This window comes from Patagioenas fasciata, chromosome 6 (genome assembly GCF_037038585.1).
Source record: "Patagioenas fasciata isolate bPatFas1 chromosome 6, bPatFas1.hap1, whole genome shotgun sequence".
Lineage (NCBI taxonomy): Eukaryota > Metazoa > Chordata > Aves > Columbiformes > Columbidae > Patagioenas > Patagioenas fasciata.
In genome coordinates, this window is record NC_092525.1 from 17,841,747 (window position 1) to 17,865,947 (window position 24,201).

The 24,201-nt window shown below is 44.4% G+C and overlaps 1 protein-coding gene across 4 annotated transcripts in view; it reads right to left on the minus strand.

Annotated features, from left to right (window-relative positions):
- Positions 1–24,201, minus strand: part of DNAJC6 (DnaJ heat shock protein family (Hsp40) member C6) — a 51,125-nt gene that overhangs the window by 17,788 nt on the left and 9,136 nt on the right. Inside the window, exons 2-7 of one of the 4 annotated variants that reach the window (XM_065842523.2) lie at positions 21,460–21,601; positions 6,751–6,901; positions 5,799–5,848; positions 5,544–5,692; positions 2,099–2,221; positions 373–506 (exon numbers count right to left, since the gene is read on the minus strand). In XM_065842523.2, the coding sequence (XP_065698595.2) occupies positions 373–506; positions 2,099–2,221; positions 5,544–5,692; positions 5,799–5,848; positions 6,751–6,901; positions 21,460–21,472 (620 nt within the window). In that variant the 5' untranslated portion in view covers positions 21,473–21,601. Of the gene's footprint in view, positions 1–372; positions 507–2,098; positions 2,222–5,543; positions 5,693–5,798; positions 5,849–6,750; positions 6,902–21,459; positions 21,761–24,201 lie in introns of those variants that run through there. The other 3 variants (XM_065842522.2, XM_071810066.1, XM_071810067.1) reach the window with 3 other exon arrangements.

Consider the following 24,201-nt stretch of genomic DNA (forward strand, 5'->3'; position numbering starts at 1 on the left):
CTAAGACAAGATCTTTGGTTTGCTCTTGAGAGGCAGTTTTTCCTCTGCCTAATGGAAATTGGAAAAAAAAAAAAAATTTAAAAAAGACATTTTTACAGTGTAAACTCCTGTAAGGATGAAGCTGACGCAGGGACAGGGATTCACCCCAGCTCTGTTAACCACAGGTTTGTGAGCGTTCCTGAACTAGTGAGCCAAGCCATTATAATATTTGATTTTTTCCCTCCATTATATCAACGTGGGTAAAATGGAAGTGGCCACAAACATCGATTAAGACCCATCAAAGCCAAGTGTCAGGGCTGATGCATGAGTACTGCTTGGGCAGTTTTTAGTGTGAGGAACATAGCTTGTGTAGTGTTTAGCCATATACTCTACCTCCTGTGAGATGGCCACAGTACAATTCCAGGTCTCTTTGTGTTCAGCAACTGCACAGCAGGGCCGGGATTAGAGAAGAGGTGACAAAAACAGAACATTGCACTGACCAGAACTGCCGAGGCTGCACGGCCATCCTGTTAAGGAAAGCAATGGGGGGAGAAAAACATACAAGTGTCAGACTCATCCTTTAAATTTCAGAATTCTCTCCATTCTTCCTTAAATCACATAAAATAGCTTCTCCAGAAAAATTAGGATTGAGACTGCAAGATGATGAGGAATTTCCAGTGCTGTGTCTTTTGTTTAATACCTGGGACTTCAGTGAGCAGCACTGGCCTGGATCAAAGCGAAGATAATATCCAGTAAGCAGCCAAACCTGAGGATGCTTCAGACTTGTTTTGAAAGCCCAGAAGTACATTTTGTCTACAAATGTTGGTGTTTCATGGCTGTAATATTATAATTATTTCAAACATAAGCCTGGAACTGACCACAGGGGTCACCCATCCCACAGCTGCAGGCATTCATTTAATAGAAATTTAACCTAGAAAAGTTCACAAACATAAAAAAAATCAAGCCCAAGGCTCCCTCACCCAAACACATTCACAGCCCTCAACCTACAGATGGCTCCTGAACAAGTCTAGGTTTTCTTTAGGGGGATTATAAGGCTCAGGGTTGACAAGCTATTTGTTTTTTTAAGGTTTAGGCCCTGCCAATTGCTCTGAAAAGATCTCTCAGGTTCATATAAACTAAGTGGGTTTCTGCAGACTTACTAGAAAGTGTTAAAAACCACTCCCTGTCCTTTACAGAATTATTCAGATATTCATTGCTCAAAGGAATTTGATTCTTGAGCTAGATTTCTAGGACTGAAGGCATCAAGTGCATCTTCATCTCTGAATGGAATTTATGTCCTGTAGCCGCTGGCTGTGCTACGCAAAGCAGAAATGCCAGACGCGTATGTAAGGTCTATGCAGTTTGGGATCCATCATTTTCCTCAGTCCTTCCAGTTTATGCTGATCAGGGCTGACAGCCTCCTGGATTTAATTTAGGCTTCAAGAGCAAACCAGAACTCTTCTTTTGGCCGTTACTGTCAATATTAAAGGTTGTATGGGGTAAATTACAAGTTAGTCATATAAAATCACACTATTCTCATGCATCTTATCTACACATTGCCCAGTACTGAATAACCCTTATGGGGGATTTATCAACCACGTCAGTGGTGATGCAGGAAGAGGAGCAGAAAGCAACTGGACTTCTTCAGCCAGGCCTGACACAGGAGACTTTAACAATCTTGGTTTCACAGCTTGACAGAATTCCCAATTATGTGTTTTCTCCCCAACTTCCATCAGGAAACTTCAGTCTAGAGGCTGCATTTTGTCCTGTGACTACTTACAATAAAATGCAAACCCAGAGCAGGCTGACAACCCTTACGGTCAGGTCTCGGGTGAAGTTCAGACCTTACTGCTACTTGTCACCTCGAGCAGTTGACTGCTGGAATGACTGGGACCTCTCTTGCTTTGCATTCCTGCTTCTCCTTCAGCATTAGGTCTTCCAGCTTAGCTGTGGAGCTGCACATAGCAGATGAATCCACTTTCTATGGGGTCCATTTTATTACATTTCTTTTTATTTTAGAAATGGTCACCATCCATGTGCACAGACTCCAAACATGCAACATGCACCATGACTTATGACTCACAGGTCTATAAATGTGGTTACTTTCTGGTGTCCTTACCATGCAGTGAATGACACAGACATTCTTGGGGTTCTGCTGTAGCCAGTTGTGCATGTTCTTACAGACAGCATAGAGGTTGTGCAGACTGGGTGCTTGTCGGACTGGCCAGCTACATTCGGATACCTGTAGGGATTACACAAGGAGCAAAAGCCATCTTTGTTAAAGCATTAAGCAAGGCACACTTTGACAAGAGCTTTCTGCCAAGAAACATACTTCTCTCTTACAACCTCAAGCTATGTGCTTGAAACCTACTCCCTCTCTTCTCATGCATAATTCTGCTCTGTGACTCATGAATTATAAGGAGACAAACAAAAAAGAATTCTCAGCTAAATAACATAATATTGATGTATTGTCATTGACTATACATTTTTTAAAAATTACATTCCAAGCCAGATTTATCTTGAGTGGTCTTTCATAACACTCCAGTCTCACCACAGCACATTGATTTCTGCTCTGCCCAAAGCCTTTGTACAACTTGTCCCTGAAAACTATGGCTCCGATTTTTCAAAGGACACTGAGCATCTGTTGTTCTCAGCCGTTTTGTGTCATAGGATTTTCAAGCCCTATTTGACAGATATTAGGCTGATAAAAGGGAAACTTTTGTCCAAAAAAATAATCATATCGGAGTAAGTATAGTTAAGAGATGAGCCAGAAAAGTGAATGGCTTCTTAGAGCTGAAAACCCACGAATTGTGAAGTGTGTCTAGTTACTATTCATCGATGTACTAATTCTGAGTCATTACATTTATGTCAAGAACAGTCCTTGCAGGCTCAAACAGCACATCAAATAGCCTTCTACAGACATCTCCATTTCATCTGGTTTTAATTGAAGTATCTTTTATAAAGGCATTTCTGGCTAGAAGAAATTTAAAGGACATCACGAGGCTTATCCTTAGACAAAGAATTGGTTCTCTTTCTCAGCTGACATTTGGATCCTGCTTTTAATGAGCGCAAAGGGGCAGGAAGGAGATGGCTTGACCAGATGTTCTTAAACAGCTGTATGATTTCCATACCGGACCGTTTCATCTCTCAGAGCAAGGAAGTGCTCCAGCTTTCAGAAAACTTGTATTTAAGGTTCTCTCTTACATACACCTGCACAACATCTTACAGCAGCAACAGGAATCCCCATTCAAACCGGAGAACTGCCAAGCTGTGCTGCCATAAACATTTATTCAACTCTTTAATAAAGCCAGAGTACTGATACCATAAACAACATATATTATAAATTATATCATGCCAATTACTTTGTTATTTCTATATCAAGCAAAAGTCTTCTCCACCAAACCCCAAATATTTTTGCATCAGGTTTCTGAAGGCACAAGACCCACTTGCAATTAGATCACTAAAACACAATTCAGATTCCAAGTGGCTGTTAGAATTAATATGACCAGGGACCCTTTCACTGACAATCTTCTGAACAGACCTCATGACAACACACTGCCAAGCATCTGGCAAAGCCATTGTCACTTACCAAGTAAATAATATACATTTCCCAACAGCCCATAATTGTATATTTACTTTGCCTGTAATTACACATATGCCTGCTGGTTTGCAATTAGGAAATTAAATACACGCTATGTAGCATTTCATATATTTCAAACATAACCTCACTACCGCTCATGACTTACAAAAAGTAACAGGAATTCTCCTAGAGCTTTGGAAATAAGCAGCCAGCGCTTGTTTTACTTGAGCAGAAGGGCAGCAACAGCCAAGAATGTGACCCATCAGGAACACTCAAGTTTGGTTTTGTTGTTTAATGTTATATTTGAGTTACACGTTTTCAAACTGCTCACCGCGGTGAGGCAGGGAGGGGAACAGAGCACAACCAGGTTTGAGCAGCAGGTTTTAGTGTCTGTAGTCCCCTCTTCTCCTCTATAGACTGGGCACTTGGGGCTTCATGCCCCACGCAGCCACGTCAGGGCAGGGAAATGGCCCAGCCGGACATTAACTGTCACCTCCCTCCCGTGCCACCACAAAGCAAAGCAACCTACTTTGATCCTAGGAACAAAATTTTTAAAGTTTGGAATTAAAAAGCCTTTCACTTCAAAGACCAAGTGTGCATCTCAAAACTTCGGCTCATCTGGCATCTTCATCCAGAAAATACTCTCAATGTGATTTCACCTCCTTGATAGCACTTTTTTTTCCAATATACATGAAGTTCAAGCTCATGTATTCTCTTCTGCACATTTTGTTTTCCTAAACAATACTCTGAGTCAGTAGCTCCTAGCTCATAACGTGAAAGCACAGTATTTTAATAGAAGTTTGATTGTTTTATTCTTATGTGTGTGAAGGCAATAGCTTCCAAAGCACCTAGCCACGCTTTAAGAGTGACACATAAAGTCATTGGCCAAGGCATTGGATAGGGTAGGAGATTAAGTACAGAGGATGGAGAAGTTATGGCCAGGTCAAGCAAGGCACCAACAGATGTTTAATGTTGGGCTTTCAAAAGTAGATCTGTCTTTCTCCTCCCACCAACAGCAACAGTGATTGCACCAGAACCAAGCGAGACTGAAGATTCAGAGCCCTTGGTATCTTTTAATTAGTCTTTCCTGTTCATTTACTCGTATTTGAAGTCACAGCTGCTTACCAATTGCCACTGAGAAATTTGCTTCAAGAGTGAGTGATTCCTGGTGAGCAGAGCAATTGAGGTGACAGTTTGAGGTGTAGCTCAATGTAAAATGAAATGAGGCTTATGCTGCATGAGATTCGCTTACCCTGGCCAAGGGTTAAGCCTGGCAACTGCTGTTGCCCTTTTTGCTGAAGGCAACAAAAAATAAGGATTTTTTTTTAAATCATTGCTCCCTTGTGGGAGAGGGAAAGAACAGGAAGTTTTCTGAAAGATTAGATCTAATCTTGCATTTCAACAGCAGCATTTCATAGAGATTTCCTCTAAAAGCTATTAATGAACCCGAGCCTTGCAATGCTCCCCTATGCTGTTCTGGTTTTAGAGAAGGAAACTGGGGCAGAGAAGGGAGATGGTTTTTTTTGAAGTCATACACTACTGAAGAGCCAAAATGCCCCCAGTTTCCAGCCCTATGCTTAGCCTGCTAAGGGCTTCTGCTTAAAGCACAGCTGAAGGTCTGTTCAACATGAAAATAATCTACCTTATTTTACTGATTGTTTCTTTCAAAGCTATTTCATTTTACTCCTTATTTCTCTGCAACAGCTTGCAACAGCCATGTAGGAGCCAAAAGAAGCCCAGGCACAGCTTAGGGCAATGCTACGTACTCTCACTCTCCTAACACAAGCATTATGCCCTGAACTTCCCAGCTCTCTAATCCCCATGGTCCCAGGCATCCGCTAAAACACAGAAATGACCACAGCACTTTAGAAACACGTATAATTCCTTTCTTCATCATGTTTTGCCACGCTCAGGATGGGCAGAAACAAGCCCCAGTACCCATTTTCCCAAGGATTTTCACCCCCTGCTCTGGGAAGACACTCACCCGGTTGTGAAACTTGGCACTGCGATAATACTTGGGTGACAAATTGAAGACGGTGTAGTGGTCAGGATGCCTGGAATCCAAGAACGTCCGTACGTCTTCGATGTGGTTCCTGAAGCCCAGCTCAACACCTTCAGCCGGAAAAGACATCACTAGAAACAGGAGAAGAAGCCAGGCTGAGCGTGCACCAAAATGTGTTTATGGACCTCTGAACCCTGCGGTATGTCAGGTTTTATTTTTCCAATAAGCAGTATTTACCTATGATCCTTGAGGTAATGTATGAAATATCCAGCTCTCCCTTGGTGTAACTAAAAGAAGACAAAGGAGGAGACAGACATCACACACATGTTTACAGAAGACAGCCCATTACAGGAACCAGAAGAGTGTTTTCCTGCAAATATCTGCTTTTGACACAAGGAAAAAATGATCTTGAAACCAATTCTTTGTACTTTATGGTTATGTCTTAAGAAGAGGGTACAAACAGCTTCCTGCACACAGTGATCCAGCCTTTCCATCTACATACGCAACTAATTGGATGCAGAAGCTTGCAAAAAAGGTCCCTTTTCCCTTTCATCATTAATTTTCAAGAAAAATCTCTAGTAGTTTGTCACTTTGCAGATCCCTCAAAGCCTCTGAGGTCTTGCCTGGGTTAAGTTTCTCTAATTTATCATAGCCACACATGACTCAGAGGCAGGTAGAGTGCCAAGCACAGGGGACAACATCAGCAGAAGTGACCAAAGCAAAGTCACCTCAGCACTTTCTTCTACTCCAAAGGTGGCTTATATCGAAGGGAATAGTTATATCAGCAAGGACAGTCTCCTTGCATGGGAAAGGGACAGCGTACAACAGGAGGCAATTTTCAGTGATAAAATATTTCAGTGGTGGCTGGACAGAAGAACCGCACCGGGGTCAGTGGGGGCATCAGAGACCAAGTGCTCCCCTTTCACTGGGGGGTTTTTCCAGATTTATGGATGTTGATACTCGCTTACTATGAAGCTTAGATTTTTTTATTTATTTATTGGGTTTTCCTCCTTCCTTGAGGCCAAATACCAATTAGAAGACAGAATCAAAGACAACACTTGTGATTTTCACCTCCTTCCTTCATTAGGTTAAGCTGGAAGTTGTGCTGTGCTAATTAAGATGGCAGCTCAGACCAGCACTTTGCAGCTCCTGATTTTACCTACATTAGGCAGCTTCAGCCATACTGTACCTGGCAACAGATTGCATGACCTTTGAAGACGTATCTTTCAGGGTATCCTTCAGGTTATCCTTCAAATTGCTGAAGAGCCTCCCTGCTCCTCCTTTCACCATATCTAGCAAGCCTCCCCCATAGCTGGACTCCATGTCTGGTGATGAGGCACCTTCAAGTACAACAAAACCAAAGCCAACATCACTTATTTGGAACAAATTCACAAAACCAACACACCCAGCTGCTCTCTTCAGACCAAATGTACCCATGTGAGCAGCTGCATGTTAAGCGTAGGGCAAAAATAGTTCTAAAGTCATACTTTTCCAGATATGAGAGAGCATGTCCTTGCCAACTGGGCTCAGAAACCATCAGCGACTCTGAGCATTGTATGTAGGCTGATTGTTTAGTATCAGTACAGTACGGACAACCACCACACAAACCCCCTCACCTCTCAACCCAACACAAGACCAGCTCTTCAGCATACAGCTCATTTGCCAATCATAACCAAGACCAAATTCACAACCACCTCCAACACATTAGTATATACGACAGCTCTTGAGCCTAATTGTACCAGCTGAAGGATGTCTTAGCAGTATCCAGTTCTATGGATATAGGAGAAGTCAGAGTGATCTTAAGTCACTTAAAAATCCAGTTAGGTTTGGCGTGGAAGAAAATAAAAGTTTGGGTTTTGGTGAGAAAAGAGGAAAGTTCAGGAATTAAACTTGCCTGATGAGAATCTTTCTGCATATTTGCATGATTGCAGCCTTAGTGCAGGACTCAGCAAGCTGCCAAGGCTAAAGCAGAGCAGAGCTGAGCAGAGCTGACCACCTTGGGGAGCTTCTCCTTCCCAGCCTGAAATGGCATGAAGCTGCAGAGTCAATAGGAGACCAACGAAGACCAAGAGCCATTTAAAGGGTTATTTTGGTGGGCTGTGATATGGCCTTACACCTCAGGTGTTTGCATTTTGCAACTGTAATAACTATTCCACTATCTTAACTAAGAACCCCTTTGTTGCAGCCTTTCTTATCATAGCAGCACTGTGTTAACAGCATCATTCTTAGAAAATTACAGTATAATATATTGGATATAGACTTGAGTAAATGTGGTTTTGTTTTATTGCAGAATTAACTGACTTGTTGGACGCAAACCTAGTAAAATGATATTTTAACTGCTTATTAGATACAAATTAAGCTCTTGACTATTTAAATTGCTTTCTGTTCAACTGTTTTGATCTTTGCAAAATTTACCTACATTCCTGTAATTATACATTTGCTACCTCATTATGTCAGATTAGTCAGAAGACATAGATCCTCTAGCACAGCAAATTAAGCAACAAGCAGCTATGTAAATGCACACCATGCTCTTGGGTAGTCTTAATAATCATGATGGCACCTGCAAAGAGTTGCCTTTCCCAGAGAATCCTGGAAATCTGAGAACATTTGTCCTGCTGTAGAGCCATGGGAGAGCTGCTCTGTAAAAAGAACTTGCTGGTCATTATTAACTACTCAGGCACCCAGAAATGGGCAAGATTTATCATGGTTAAGGTAGGCTGGTGGCATTGCCAGTGTTCTTTATAGAGTTTACAAAGTGACCTTACAGCTGTCACTGCTCTGGTTCTATAGTGTGTCCATGAGTGGTGTTAGATACATGTTACTGAAATATTGCTCACAAAATCACCATTACTCCTGCTGATTTACTCTATAGATTACCAAACCCATTTAATGTCATCCACTCTTTCAAAACTACTGAGCTATCAGTAAATATTAATATATATCTTTAAACTGGAGACTCCATTGGTAAAGTGATAGTTATCTACTCCCCTATGCACAGAGGGTGCTTAATGCTCTCTGGTGTGGTCATGATGCACATGCACGTGGCCCACATGCTAGACCAGTAAAATTAGAGAACATTTCTTCTCTGCCAGCTTCAGAACAGAAGATGCCTTCTTGAGGCACAGGAATATTTCTCTTGCCAAACCACTTGCAAGTATCTACTTCAAGCATGATTAAAAAAAAAAAAAAGAGAAAGTAAAAAAAAGTTTTAAAAAAATCAAAGTAGCTCGTTGGCTTCCAAATATGGAATAAATGTTTGATCTCTCTTCACAAACTTTGCTTTCTTATTACGCTGTGCTAGGAGAGCCAGGGTGGAAGGAGAAGGTAATGTTCAAATGTATTTTTCAGTCCTGCAGGTCAGCTTTTAAAAGAAAAGAAGGCAGAAATGTGGTAACTTGGAACAGGGGAAGGGGACAAAGGGACCAGAGGACCACAGGTACTGGACAAATTTTTACTGTTGTAGGAGAGCAACAGAAAAGCTTCAAGAGTACAGAAAGCCTAGAATCTTTAGAAATCAGCTCTAAGGAAAAGAAAAAGTGAGAGAGGAGGAGAAACAGAGCAAGAATGAGAATTTCACTGTATTTCTAGAAGCAGCAGCTGCAATTAATTCCACATTTACTACATACACTAAAACAGAAACAGAAAGGATGGCTAATGAAGAAATCCAAGCTGGTGTCACTCAAGCAAGAGCACAAACCTGGTATTTAAGATTTAACGGGAGGCAAGTATTACTTAGCTATTGTCAAGCTATTGAGGAAGCTTACAATGTAGCAGCGCTATACAGCATTATACCAGCTGCAGTAATTTGCTAGGGTATCTTTTAGCCACTGGATGAGAGCAGCATCCTCTGTGCTGAGAAAGATGCTCTTTCTCAGTTACTAGCAATGATATGGTCTTCACAAACTACTCACAGAAGAACAAAATAAATACATTCAAAGGTTCCTCTGCTAGGCAGTGTCTCCTAGAAAGCATAAAGATGTATAAAGAAACAGTAAGGGTTAATGCGTTAAGATACAAACCTGACAATATATACAGAAACCCAGAAGAACAGAGAAAAAAAATCAGATTGATAGAAAAAAAGGTAGCTTGCCCCTGCATTTTTTTTCTGAATAGAACATTTCTGTGCTACATCCCTCTTATAAATTGAGACCCTCAGAGTGACTACAGACCTTTCCGAAGGACAGTTGTAGGTCCCTGGGTCATGGGGAACAGCTGGACGGGGCACTAGGACAGGGAGGGCTGAGCCCCAAGTGTGTCCTGTGGAATTCAGCCACCTGGCCAGGCATCACCTACCGCTGCCATTGCATGTCCCTGAGCCACGCTCAAAGACAGCTGAGCTTCTGCGTTTGCTCTTTGAGCATAAAAGTCCTGAGAAAATAGCAGTTGAGTTTTCCCTCAAGCACATGTGTTAGCCTGGAGAGGACTGTGACCTGGTCTGTGGTACAAGGAGGACCAAGGACACCCACTGGGTCTGAAGGGATGAGCCGGTTCTTGGTCCCTCTTCAGGTTTCACTGTGCAGATAATGTGACCACCACCAGCTGGTCAGGATATTGAGTTAGCAGCATAACAGCATTTCCCTGCGTGGAAAGATCTTCCTACCAGTCGAGTGGTAAACCCGAAAGAGGGAAACAGTCCTTTCCCTTCACACAAAGGCAAAAGGCACATTTTGTGTTAAAACAAAGTGCCCAAGGGACATGACACCCCCTCCCTCCCCTCCATCCCACCAGGAACTGCATCCCCTGCGCACATTTGATGTGTCGAGGCCAAAGCCAAAAATTCACACTCACAGACCCCACGCAAGCCCCAGATGCACCTTCTGGTACAGCAGGAACAGGAGCTCGCAAGCTTGTCTGTGTAAAAATAGTTTGCTCCAAGTTAGCAATGCAGGAGCCTGCCACGGGGCTCGGATCCCAGTTTTCAGCACGCTGTCACACAGCAGTTCAGTGAACACTGGCCACGGGCTGCAGTTGATGTCTAGAAGCCTCATTATGGAGAATTAGCCTCCACATATATGGGATGAATCTTGCTCCTTCCATGGCAAGAACTCTTTATTAACCCAGTTATTGGATATTCCCCGAACGGCTTATTGCGCTTCAGAGACACACTCTGACCTGTATTTGTAGCATGAGTTTCAGATGGATTGCTTGCTAACGGCAGCCTTTTCATTTCCTAAATATTAGGAACTTTAATGTAGTTGTTTCATTGCTGCATGTGCACTGCAAAGAGTGCCTGGGATGCACAGGATGGCTCTTCTTGAACAGCTCCGTTAGGTGATGGCAACGATGATCTCACTGAAGCACCTCAAGTCAATGGAGCGGCATGGAGAGACACAACTTCACGCAGTCGACTGAGAAGGTGAAGTTTGTATTTGTTCTAGCTGAAGGCTCTGAGAAAAGGCTATTCTGTGTTCAGAATAAACCTCCAGCAGTCCCCAACTACAGCGACAACCTGCTGCATCTCCTTAAAAGAAATAAAATATGTCATACAGTAGCATTCCTATCACAGCCCTTTCTTGTCATCAGCTAAAGGGTGATATTTCTGCAGCTCTGGACAGGCTACAACTGAAGGAGCCTCTGCTGATGGCACCTTGTGCTGTACAGGATGGGGGCTGGAGAGCCCAGAAATCTCAATTAAAGCACTTAAGCTCTCTCTAGCTAATTTACAGAGTATTAGGAGAAGGATGCGCAGCACAGGAGGAGAACTTCTCCTCCCAATGCAGAGAGACTGCTGAGACACCACAGCAAACGCTGAGTCCCCATAGATACGTCCCACCACAGTGGGTGCACAGCCTTCGAGGAGAACATGATGATCAAGTTGTGCCAGGGAAGGTTCAGACTGGGTATTAGGAAACATTTCTTCACAGAAGTGGTTGTCAGGCATTGGAACAGGCTGCCCAGGGCAGTGGTGGAGTCACTATCCCTGGAGGGGTTGAACAGATGTGGAGATGAGGTTCTAAAGGACATGGGTTAGTGCTCGATTTGGGTTGTGGTTGGACTCAATGATCTTGAGGGTCTCTTCCAAGCAAAATGATTTTGTGATTCTAAGTTCAGAGGATGCACTCATGGCTCCCCAAAGGCACAGGCGTTATGCCAGAGTGATATGAAGTGCTTTGGTAGGACAGCTTTGGGGTGTTGACAGCTTGCAGAGACCGACACTCATCAGTACTGTCAAAAGAGCCCTGCTGTCATTGGTCTTCCCTTAGTAGAGCAAAACCATCCAAGCATGTCCAAGAAGAGTATCCAAGAAGAGTACACAATGCCTTCAGACACAAGGTGTGAACTGTGGAGTTGTCATATGCAGGGACAGGAGTTAGACTCAATGATCCTTGTCGGTTCCTTCCAACTCAGGACATTCTATGGTTCTATGTGTATATATTAGCCAAAGTAGGAAATTCATCTTCTGTACATGGACAAAGAAAGATGCCACACCGTATCCAGAAGAGAAATACCTCTCTCCTCCTGTAACCCCACGAAGGTTGACTCACCTCAACTCCTCTTGCTTCAGTTCCACAAGTGGTGTTTGTGTCTAATCTCAAAAGCAAAGACTTTTAAACCAGCCCAGCTTCAAAGACTGGGTTTTGGGGCCAGAAATGGGTGAATGAAACAGGCGTGACCCCATGTGATGGGGGACGTTTTGGCACCAGCCACCATCACCTGCAGCCGGAGGCTTCGCAGGGGATCACGGAGGAACCAGCAACAGAGGCTTCCACGCTACTACCAGCTGATGGAGGCGCTCACAGGTTGGAAAATCTGAGAAATGCCCTATTTGGAAGCTTTCCTTGCAAGATCTGCACATTGTGGTCCTTGTCTGCCAGGGCGGTCCTGAAGCACCAGCCCCCCTAGGCAACCCACATACCCAACAAACCACAGGCCATGAATTCCAGCTCTCCAGGGAGCTAAGGGGGAAATGAGCCGACATTTAAAAGGCATTTTAAACTGTGTCAGTCTGCGTATTTATGCTGATGAAGCAATACTTCGCTGGAGAGCGGGGAGGTGAAAGCAAGATGCCTAGAAATCGAAGCTCAGCAGCAAGTACTGCGTTTCATGGGTTACTTAGCAAGAGTAAGCAGACCCTTTTTGCCTGTAAAGGGCAGACAAAAAGCAGACATGAAACCATAGGAAAGGAAGCAGGTTTACCTCAGTCTGCCCAGACTATATGTCTTTTCAATGTCATTTTTTTTTTCCCTCTCAGAGATCTACTGCCTGTGCTTTCTTTAGAGATGGTGCGAGGAAAGAGCTAAACTTTCCCTATTCCTCACCGTGGTTCTTCTCTAGAAAAGCATTAAAGCCTTCATCTCCCACCCTCCCAAGAAAAAGAGGTTAGTTTAGGAGTACTGAATGCTCCTTTGTATTCTCTTTCTATGGTACCATGACAGCCTGACACTATGATGAGAAAAAAAAACCAAAAACTTGTTAGCTGCTGCGTACATGTCCCAAATGCCACATTTCTGGAAGGTTTTAGCCACTCGTCGCAGCCTTCTCCTGCCCCACAAAGTGATTTTGGGGGGAAAGTTTGTTTGCTCGTCTTCCTCCCGCAGACAATTACGAGGACACAACGTGAAAGGGCAGCAAGGGATGCAGTGCAGGCTGCCCTGGGCACAGAAAGGGCCCTTTTGAAGGTCCCCAAACTGAAAGAAGTTGAGCCACTGTTGTTGTGGCTTCAGCATCAAAGCCTGAATTGTTTTTCAGGAACACTCGGGAAAAAAAAAGAAAAAAGATACTATTTGTGCTTCTGCCTCCTCCCCACAGCCAGCGGAGGAGCAGCCCCCACTCACGTTCCTCCCACACACAGCTTTCCCAGCAAAGCCTGTGTAACACGGGACATGATTTCACACCAGCATTACGGGATATAAAACCAGGCTGCTGAAGCTCCATCACCCTATCTATGGGCTTCGCCTTGGCATTGCACAAGAGCACACACTGTGTAAAGGGGAGAAGCAGCAGCCCTGGTGCAGGCACCCCAGCCACAGCATTATTCAAGCATCCTGATATAGGTACATCACCTATGGAGGGGTATACGTGTGCAAAAAATGGGCAGATGGCCAAACCAAGCCAGGCAGAGCAGAGTCCCCGCATCCCCAGTTCTTGCCATTCCCCACACTGAGTTTATCTTCCATGCTCAGCACTTCATCTTCCAGGGGATTGCAAATCAATTTGCAGACATTACTGGAAGGGTTTAAACTCCCATTTCAAAGGGGAGGGTGACGGGTATTTCCAAATGAAAATCTCTGGGCAGGTGGCTCCTTTGCATCCAGTGATAATCAATAGCATTCAGATCCAAGTGCTTCACTTGTCTATGTTTTAAGAGTACAATCTTCCCCCTAACCCTTCCTTCCAGCACATAGCTCTCTGCTGGAGAGCTGAGCTTTACCGCATTTAAGCAAAGGCTCTAAAACATCCATGCTATTATATGCACTTACGTCCTCTGTTAGATTGGATGCAGCCCAAGTGTCATAATTACATGAACTTTTTAATAGGCACTGAGTGATGCTTTGCAAAGGGGCTGGCGAGATGATCAGCAGCAAGAGGCAGCTCAAACAGCAATAAAGAGGCATTCACAGGAAAGAAGAGCGCTTCTACCTGCAGAAATTACTTGGGAAGCTCCTCAGACGCACAGAGACCCTGAAGACTGATTTTTTTTTTTTTTTTTTTTTTTTTTGCTACCAGTGTCATCTGTCCCCTCCTCCACTGCTGTCCCAGATTCCTGGTAGAGTTAGACTCCCTACAAGGCTGAGCACAGATATCTCAAAGTATTGTTCTGTGAAAATAAAAAGCAAAACACGTGCAGAGTAGAATTGCAGGACAAGAGCAGCAGAACCACTTGATAACCCCATCACTGCGACCCCCAAACCCAGCTTTCACTCATCCTGATGCTTTCAAAAGTGGAGGCATGCAAAAGGAAGGCTGCATTAGCAAGTGTGATCCCTAAGGAAATAGGTTAAAATACATAGGAATGGGTTCTGCATGGCCAAAGGGAAGTTCAAGATCAGGCTGTAGAGATGTTTGGACTCTCTAAGGTCACAGGGCAGCACAGGGAGATGCACTGCAAGCCAAGGAGCCTAATGAACATTAATGCCTCATCAGATCACACATCATGTGAGATTATAAGCCAGTATTATCCCTCACCCCCAAAACCAGGCAGTTTGGCTGTTTTGCAATAAGCACACTAACAATGAGACTGCTCAAGACAAAACCCAGCGGTTCTTGAGCAGGAGGGAAAAGCTGGATTCACCAGAGGCAAGTACAACCCTAAGAACACAACCAGCTCCAACAGAGGGGTAAAACCAGAATATTGGTTTCATAAGCAGCCAGTAATACAAACTGCAACTTTATATACAATACTAGGCGAGCTTGGGGAAGGATGGGTGTCGTGGTTGAGACGGACAAACGACATGGACCAAGTTCTACCAGGATGAAAGTAGTAGATGCCATTTATTGCCACAAGTGCATTTTTATACAGTTTTACCAATTCATGTGTCTCTTCACTATTGGTTACAAGTTACAGCAGTAACATCTCATTGGCTAATTTTGCTATCATCAGTGTTACTCTTCTACTCCCTTCTCTCTCACGGGTACATCCTTAATATCTCCGGATACTCCTTTACTCCCATCTTTCTCATGGGTAGGCCTTCATATCTTCAAGGCTAATTTCTGTTCCCATGCCCTCCGTCAGGGAATCCATGGACCCACCGTAGTCCCCCACAGATGGGCTACTTTCCAGCAATTAGCTGTCACTGCACCCATCCGGAAATTTTGCCTGGAATAGATAGAAACCACCTCAAGACTCCAAGTTGCATCACTACCTGCCCAAGAACTTGGCAGCTTTACCTCTAACAGAGGGGCCACTCTGTGTTCTTCTGCCCTTCCCACTCCCAAAAGCTATCAGCGTCCTTTCCAGGTGAAGTTAGGCTAGGAAAATTAAGTCACTATAAGCCCACAAGGGGCTCATACATAACAGATATCAGGAGGAAGGAGAGAGCAGGAACTGAGAAGTTCATAAAGAAGGTGCTTTGAGTAGCAACAGGTTTGGGTTCACATCTTAAAGAATCACTGGTACAGGGAGATCTCTGTGCAATTCTGCTGCCGTTGGGCAATGCACATCCAGGCAGGCGGCATTGCCTCCCTCCTCGACTGCAGGAATAGCTGTATTCCCCCCCAAAATACAAAAAAATACAAAAAGTCACGGTCCCTTTTCTGTGTGTGGGCTGGGCCAAGGTCTCTGACCCCCCCGGGCAGATCTCGGATCCCCTGGCAGAACATAGCGCAGCATAGGGTAGAGAAGCTCCAGAACTTCTTTTTGAGCTTTTCCATGATAAAAAGCAAGAGCTAATATTGTATGAGCCCAAGGCTTTGTATTTGAAGGCTCATTTGAGACTGTCCAAATGTAAACTTCATGGAAATTCGAAGAATTAAGATATTTCTGCTTTTGCTTAAGAAATAGTAACTAAAGAATGCTGCTTGCACCATTGACTAAGCAACAAGTAGCATTTCCACAAACAGGGGTTTTCCTTCCTTTTTTAGAAGGGCAGTGATATTGGGAAAAAAACAAACACCACTCAGTACTGTGACAAATTTGTTTCATTTGTTATATATTTCCCCTTATGAAGCTCATACCACAGTGAACAAAATGCACAAAGCTGGAATACTGAACTACTAACACAAGCCATGAAATTGGTCTTTAAAGTTGATTGACATTCTCTCTGCTTCTCCTCCCTGTGAAAACAACAACAACAAAAAAAGAGAAAAGCACAACTGCCAACGCCAAACCATTCAAGTGTTCAGAAAACACCAACCAAACAAAAGAGTTATTAAACTGAACCTCCCCGTTTGAAAATGCAGCTAGAAGAGAATACAAACCAACATTGTCAGCAGCAGCCTTTGTCCCCGTGCCAGTGACACCGAGACGTCTCTCTTCTGACTCAGTGAAAAGGAATCACCAGACTACAAGAGATTATGTTTGCAAGCATAAAACAGTTCAAGAAATCTCAACTTCAACACTTGCAATTCATTTAAAACGCTTTTCTTTTGCAGTTACTCTGCCTGAGGAAGCACATAGCACAAGCTAGTTTATCCCCTGAGTGTTTAAAAGCTATTTTGTAGATAATCTAGTTTGTAAGCACCACAGAAGAGCACAGAAAAAGAGGTGGTTTTCCTTTTCTAACGTGTATTCTTGCTGTTACTTTTATATCTTATTTCCTAGAACTTCTTTCAGTGCTCAGTCAGCTGCTAAGAAAGCATTACTGAATGCCACAGCAAAAACCTAAATAAATTGCTTCTTCACTACCTGCTTCTCATCTTGTGAGTGCTTTCAGCAGCTTAAAAATAAAGAGACAAAGGGAGTACTACAGAGATGCTGTTCTTGGAATTTGGTTTTTGAGCTTGCCAGGTTTTATGTCCTCCACCCTCAGACTTCCAACCCGAGTCCAGACACTTTCTGGAGGAACATACACGGAACATATAGGTCCCACTGGACTGACGTACTCTCGTATTACTACATTACATCTAGCATATTCCACAGGAGTTGTGTAAAATCTTACATCAGCAGCTGAATATTCAGCAGTTAAGGGCAGGTGCTAAAGTCGCCCTGAGCTTTAATGCCCACCTGAAGCGTCACAGAACTTAAGCATAAGCCTGTATGAACAGGCAAAACTGTGAGACTTAAATCTGAGATTTAAAGCACACACTGACCGATATTTCATTCTGGCTGGTATAAGTCTGGCAAAGTTTAAAGCAACCACAGACAAGTTCATCACACGAGCATCATTAGATACCAGCACTAACCGATATGGCCACCCTACCTGAAATAAAGTTTCTGCTCTTGGCTCCTTTGAGCTAAAACCAAGCCTAACAGGGAAGCACTCAACAAACCTGTGGGTGAGAGTTTCCATTTATGGTGCCTGTGAGCCCACAGGTACTTCGAGCAACTTAAATTGTCACTGCTTCAGTTAAACAGCTCATATTAGCTCTCCTCTGAGTGGCACAGGTGGCCAGAAGGATTTTTAACAATCTGAACCAAGAAGCATTTTCCAGTCCCAGAGACTCAAAAAAAATAATAAAAAAATCTTATTTTCCCAGGCTCAGCAACTGGACACAGCCTGGCCAGACCCTGGTGGTTAGCAGGTCGAGAGAGGTTCTCCTTCCCCTCGACTCTGTCCTGCTGAGACCCCATCTGGAATATTGTGTCCAGTTCTGGGCCACTCAGTTCCAGAAGGACAGGGAACTGCTGGAGAGAGTCCAGTGCCGGGCAACGAAGGTGGTGAAGGGAGTGGAGCATCTCCCGTGTGAGGAAAGGATGAGGGAGCTGGGGCTCTTGAGTTTGGAGAAGAGGAGACTGAGAGGTGACCTCATTAGTGTTTACACATATATAAAGGGTGAGTGTCATGAGTATGGAGCCAGGCTCTTCTCAGTGACAACTAATGATAGGACAAGGGGTAATGGGTTCAAACTGGAACACAAGAGGTTCCATTTAAATTTGAGAAGAAACTTCTTCTCAGTGAGGGTGACAGACACTGGACCAGGCTGCCCAGGGAGGCTGTGGAGTCTCCTTCTCTGCAGACATTCAAACCCGCCTGGACACCTTCCTGTGTAACCTCATCTGGGTGTTCCTGCTCTGGCAGGGGGATTGGACTGGATGAGCTTTCGAGGTCCCTTCCAATCCCTAACATTCTGTGATGGTGTCCAAGAGCCCCTTGTGAGCCTCCCCATACCAGCCCCCTTTCCAGATTTCCATGAGCAGATCCTGCCCTCCAACAGCAAAACCCCAGCACACAGGATGCTCTTGGTTCTTGCCTTTTGTCTCTTTTTGCATTTCTTCTTTTGACCCTAAGCAACACCAGTGGGAAGAAAAAAAAATAAGCCAATAATCATAACTACTCAGAAGTTACAGCAAAGCTGTAACCGCTGATTACTTTCATTGCAAGAAGCTGTTTATGAGATTGCAAGCCCACATTAAGAGATGATACTTCAAAATTTAATACTTTGAATTAGTTTTAAAAAAATTAATAGAAAAACCCAACAGGAGCCCACATTCTCAACTCAAGCGAGTTAGAGTCATTGCAGCAATAGCAAACACAGCCACACTAGCTAAGCCAACAGCAATTTGCCCCAGAATTGCCAGTGCTTTCTCGTCAGCACAAATCCTCACTCATCTACCTTCTATAATTACTTAATATTAATCTACAACACATCTTCTAGAGAGCAAAGGCCATTTTTCTATGCCCAGAGTGCACTCTCCTGGTGCAGACTAAACTTCACATGTGGGGAGAAAGGAGGAAGGTTTGATTCTCCAACTATTTAACTTTATTAAAGACACTATTTATCTGCACCCGGAGATGTTCAGCTCAAGCCCAGCAATAACCCTGCCAGACAGACAGAGGTGCTGCACCGAGCATCCCAGATTGTGACACAGGGTTAACCCCAGGACTGATTAATTTTGGTAACTCTGGCAGCAGCTGTTCTGCCATTATTTAAAACCAGGAAAGAAAAAAACAAAACAAAACCAAAAAAACCCCAAAAAACTGAAATGTGACTTCAGGTGTGTGGGAAGTACATAACGAGCTCTAATTTGGCCAGGGTGCCTCAAGGATTCCACCTTCAGCTAATTTTGCAGCAGAGTGGCTCCCCCGCACCATAACGTCAGCAATTTATCTCACCCTTCTCCTTCCCGAGGACCTCAGGTCTCCTTTTCCCACTGAAATCTGCTCTACCACTGCCCATCTTGGGACTTGCAGCATCATTAATGGGAGAAGTCTCAATTATCTATAAGAGGTATACATTCTGTATTTTAAAAAATAAAACACAAAATGTGGGTGGTGATTTTTTTTCCTTGCTCCTATTAAGCCTAAGCCCCAGCCAGCTTGTTTTCCCATCTTTCTCTTAGACTGCTCCCCAATTCCCCCCATAAATATCCGTTTTCACACTGCATTAAAGATAAATCATGTCCCACGATTCATGAGCAGCTTCAGTCACCAAATCACTAGAAATCACAAGCACACCTGAAGGGTGGATATGGTTCTTTAAGCTTTTATAATTTCATAATTGGCAAACAAAAATGGCTTTGCAATGGACTGATAAAAATTAGGCATTTATCAGCATAGAGCATTGAAACAAACAGGGCAGATACAAGTAAGGACTTCAGGTTTAGAACAGAGCATCACACTCAGTACAGCTTTTAAAAATTTCGTGTGAAGATTTGGAAACGCCCACCAAAAAGCCCTTATTAAACAGATAAAATACTAAAAAGAAAAAACCAAACTCAATTAAAGGACCATATTGAGGCCAGAAGTGCCAAATGTGTCATTTATAGTGCTTGTAAAATTTACGCAGTGAGAGAACCAAAATGAACTAAGGGATGCAAAATCTGGTTAAAAGAGACTTCTGGACCATTACCTTCCAAATCCCAGAGATGGCCCTTGATCAAGTCCCTGTGTTTGAGGGGAGAACATCCTAAAAACTAATAAAAGGTATTAATGCAATTAACGCTCTGTGACAGCTTCATAGTTTAGCTATCCATGAGCATTTTTTTTTGCTTGGCAGGGAACATATTGGATTGAAGAAACTGAGCAGAATGATTGCAACAGCAACACTCAAATAATACAGGGAGCTGACGTGAGACAAAAGGCGTGACACAAGCTGCAGCACGTTTCCACACCTGCCTGGAGGCAAATGCCACCTTCCCCAACACTCACACCTTTGGGTCTCAAAGTTCAAGGAAATTCATCCAGATAATTGCTTTAACAACAGGTATTAAACTGCAATATCTAACCATCGCAGTGGATGCCGATGCAAGAAGCCAAATAACTGTAATGCAGCAGCCTACTGTGAGTAAGGACCTACTGACACACACTATGATTACAAGCAACTGTAGCAAGGGTATCATAGCAGCAAATTCAAATCTGAAGCTCAGGACTAAAAAAGAGTTATAAACCAAATCCAGCTCCCAAAAGAACTCATGAAAGCAAATTCAAAAGGCAAGGGGGAAGAAGAGAACGTGACTCTCATTGCATCAGAGAAAATGTGAAAAAAATGAAGATAAGCCTCTCCCCGCCCAAGTTCAGACAGAGGTCGTTAGGGGTTTTTCACCCAAACCCAGACACAGGTCATTAGGAGTTCTATTGCCCCTTGAGAAGGGGTACCACATTAAACCAGAGGTGATGTTGTTTAAGTACTTTGGGGTCATCCCTTTCTTTCACTGCACAGGACAGGTATTGCTGCAAGATCACCCCACTATGATGGGCAGACATCAAATTAGGTTCCCCCACAAACAAACAGGGTATTTCCCTGCACAAGTTTGAGCTTTAGACATTCCCTGCAAAGGCCGTAGATGTTCACTGTGATGGGCATATCTTAACAACCAGAACCAGTTCGGTTGGAGAGATCACTTAAAAGTACTCTCGATTACTGGTGATCCAGGCAAATTCGAACCTGTGGTTTAGAGAGGTGAAGAGCTCTCTATCCCATTACCAGTCATAAAGACCATCTGGCCCCATGGTCCCTGAGGTAAAAAAAAAAAAAAAACAAACAAACGGTGCATCACCTATCAGAATTAATCCAGCTCAGTTTGATGAGTGCTTTGTAGAGAATGAAAATTAAAAAAAAAAAAAAGTAATGATGATTCCATGGAATAAGCCAGTTGAGGAAAGATCCCAAACCACTCCATCCATTTTAGCTTCAGAACAACCTTTTTCCTCTCGGGGGCTGAATACAGGAGCCGACCACGAGCATTCATTAGCGGCTGATTTCTGCAGCGCGGCCCCCCTCCCCCGGATTTCCTTCCTCCTCCTCCATCCCACCGCCCTCCCTCGGACAAAGGGCCGCTATTGTCCCCGGTGGAAGGACACGGCCACAGCCCCACCGTTACCCTCACACCCCACGCGTGTCGCGGCGGCCCCGCCCCTACCTGAGCTGTCCATGGTGCTGCCGCCCTCCCCTCGGGGCTGCTGCGGCTGCTGCTGCTGCTGCTGCCGCGCCGGGCTCCGGCCTCCCGCCGCCGCGATGGCCCCGGGCTTGTCCCCGCCGCCCTCAGCGCTGCTGTCCACCAGCTGCAAAGATTCATACCCGTCACTGCCCGGCTTTTTCCGGTAGCTCCCGAGCAGGCTCATGGGCGAGCCGGACGCAGAAGCTGTTCTGACGCCGCGGGCAGGAGGTGGGGAGGTGGGGGGGAAAGACAAGCGCTCCGGCCGCCCCGAGGGGAGGGGAAAAGGGCGGGACGGGGCCACCGCCTCCTCAGCGCCCCGCCCGCAGCCGCAGAGCCCGGGCCGGCCCTGCCCGCCCCGCTGGAGCCCGGAAGCAGTCACGGAGGCCGCGGTGGCGTGTCCGGGGCTCGGGAGGAACGGCTTTAAACCCGTTCGGAACAGGGGGCCAGGAAGGGCAGAGCGGCTTCGGCCGAGGAGGGTGCTCCCCCCACATACCATGAGCTGCTGAGGGCGGTTAGTTGGCAAGAAGCACTAGATTTACACCCCACTTAGGAAGCAGTTTCTAGTGGTAAGAGAAGTCATAGAATAATTTTGGTTGGAAGAGACACTCAAGGTCACCAAGTCCAACCATTAACCCACCCCTGGCAATACCCCATGTCCCTGATAACGTCATCTCCGTCTGTTCAACCCCTCCAGGGATGGTGACTCCACCACTGCCCTGGGCAGCCTGTTCCAATGCCCAACAGCCCTTTGGGAAAGAAATTGTTCCCAACATCCAACCTCAACCTCCCCTGCCACAACTTGAGGCCACGCAATGCAGGTAACACGGTTCTAGGAAGGCTACGGAACCAAAGCCCTAAAGCTGAGCCTGAAGAAATTTTGGGTTGTTTCGGACTGAGGCAGCAGCTGTATAGCTGAGTGACTTGCAGTTCTCCCACTCTGGCTTCTTTTACATTCCAATAATGGAAATATCAAAAATCAATGAATCTGCTAGGTTATAAGTGAAACAATAGTGAAATGAATAAATGAGAGCAATTGTCCATTGTTCTTTGGAAATAATAAAAGACTGGTGTCAGCTGAAGGATGCTTTTGTAGGTTTGGTGATCACAATTTTACATACTTTATGATTATTGTAGAGCACTGTAAAATTCCTGCAATTTTACATTTGGTGTAAAATTTAATTTGGTCAGGTGACACAGAAGATTTTTTTTTCTGTCTATTTACAAGAAGAGTCACTGTCTCCCCTCACCAGGAGTGTGGTTGGACTCTATGATCTTAAAAGGTCTTCTCCAACCAAAGTGAGTCTAGATTCTCTTTCCTTCTCCTGGGCTATTATTCACACATTCTGCAAATACATCCGTTTCCCAAAAGAGGTCCTTCACATCAAAGGGTTAAGCTGCACAGCTGGTGTGAAGAGGTTCTCAAAGTAGCAATCCACATGAACATGGTTCTGTCACGCCAGTGAAAGGTGCGTAACGGGCCTATGTCACCGACTTATGGGCTCATACAGCCAATTCTGCGGTCTAAAGGAGGAGAAATGGCACAGCAGTTCTGTGCCAAGCCTCCAAAATGTAAAGAGCATCTCTGGTTTGGTGTAACACCACGTCTGTCTGCAGACAAGTAAGTGGGGGGCTGCCGAACTGCAGCGGGTGTCACGGGGGCACTGGGGGACACATCAGCATCCCAAGCCCCCGCAACCGCTGGCACCGAGCTGGAGAAGTGCTACCACCGAGCACTAAGCTGTTTTTGTTTTAAGGTCTCAATCTGTTTTCAGCTCTTCACATGTAAACAGACTTTAGACCAACACATAGTGTGTCCTTGGACAACTGATGAGCTGTGTCTTGCTCAACACATTTCACAGGCACAGCCTGTAGATCATCTTTTCATTTTACATGCAACAGAGGAACTGAGGGATGCTCCAAAGGAAATGACCACTGTTAAACCCTTCTAAATGGATTTCTTTTTAATTTAAGGAGAAACAAAGGCAAAAAAAAAGAAGCCATAGCATCCAGACACAAGTGTGCCTTCAGTCTCTCATAGAAAGGACAGCAAGTACTCTGCTTAGAAAAACAGTGTGGGTTTGTTTCTAAAGCAAAAACATCGATAAACATTTGTGTAGCAATAACCAGAACTTGAAATATTACTGCGACTCAGCTTAAATTTTCCTAAACACTCCAGGGCAGCGGGCATCTGGTGCAGCCATACCTCATTATGTGCTATTGTTTATATAATTCCTGCAATTTTATATTACAGTGGAGACAAAGTACATCTGTGACCTAGAATTTTCTCAGAAAAATCGAAGCAGATTTACAAGCAACAATCTAAAATGAACTAACCTGACGTAAACAGTTTGCAGTGAGCAGTGGTAGCAGCTTGACCTCAAGGTTAGAAATGTGTGTTTTCTACCCCCTCATTGCTGGGTTCTTAATACATGGGTCCGTACGGAGCAATACACAGACTGCAGCACTCGCCAGGAGGAATAGGTCCCCCTCCCTCTTGGCACCCATATGCAACAACTTAAAGAAAAAATAGAAGTGCAGGTATTTTTATGGGTCTCTTCTAGTCAACCAAGGATATAACAATGCCTGTGCTCTAGGATAAAAATCAGAAATTTGCAGCCTGTTAGAGGGAATGAGCTGAGGAACCTGGCACAACACATCACCCTACACAACCTGTCCCCCATCTTAAACTGTCACCTGTGGTCTCTAACCTGCGCTGCTGCCCTG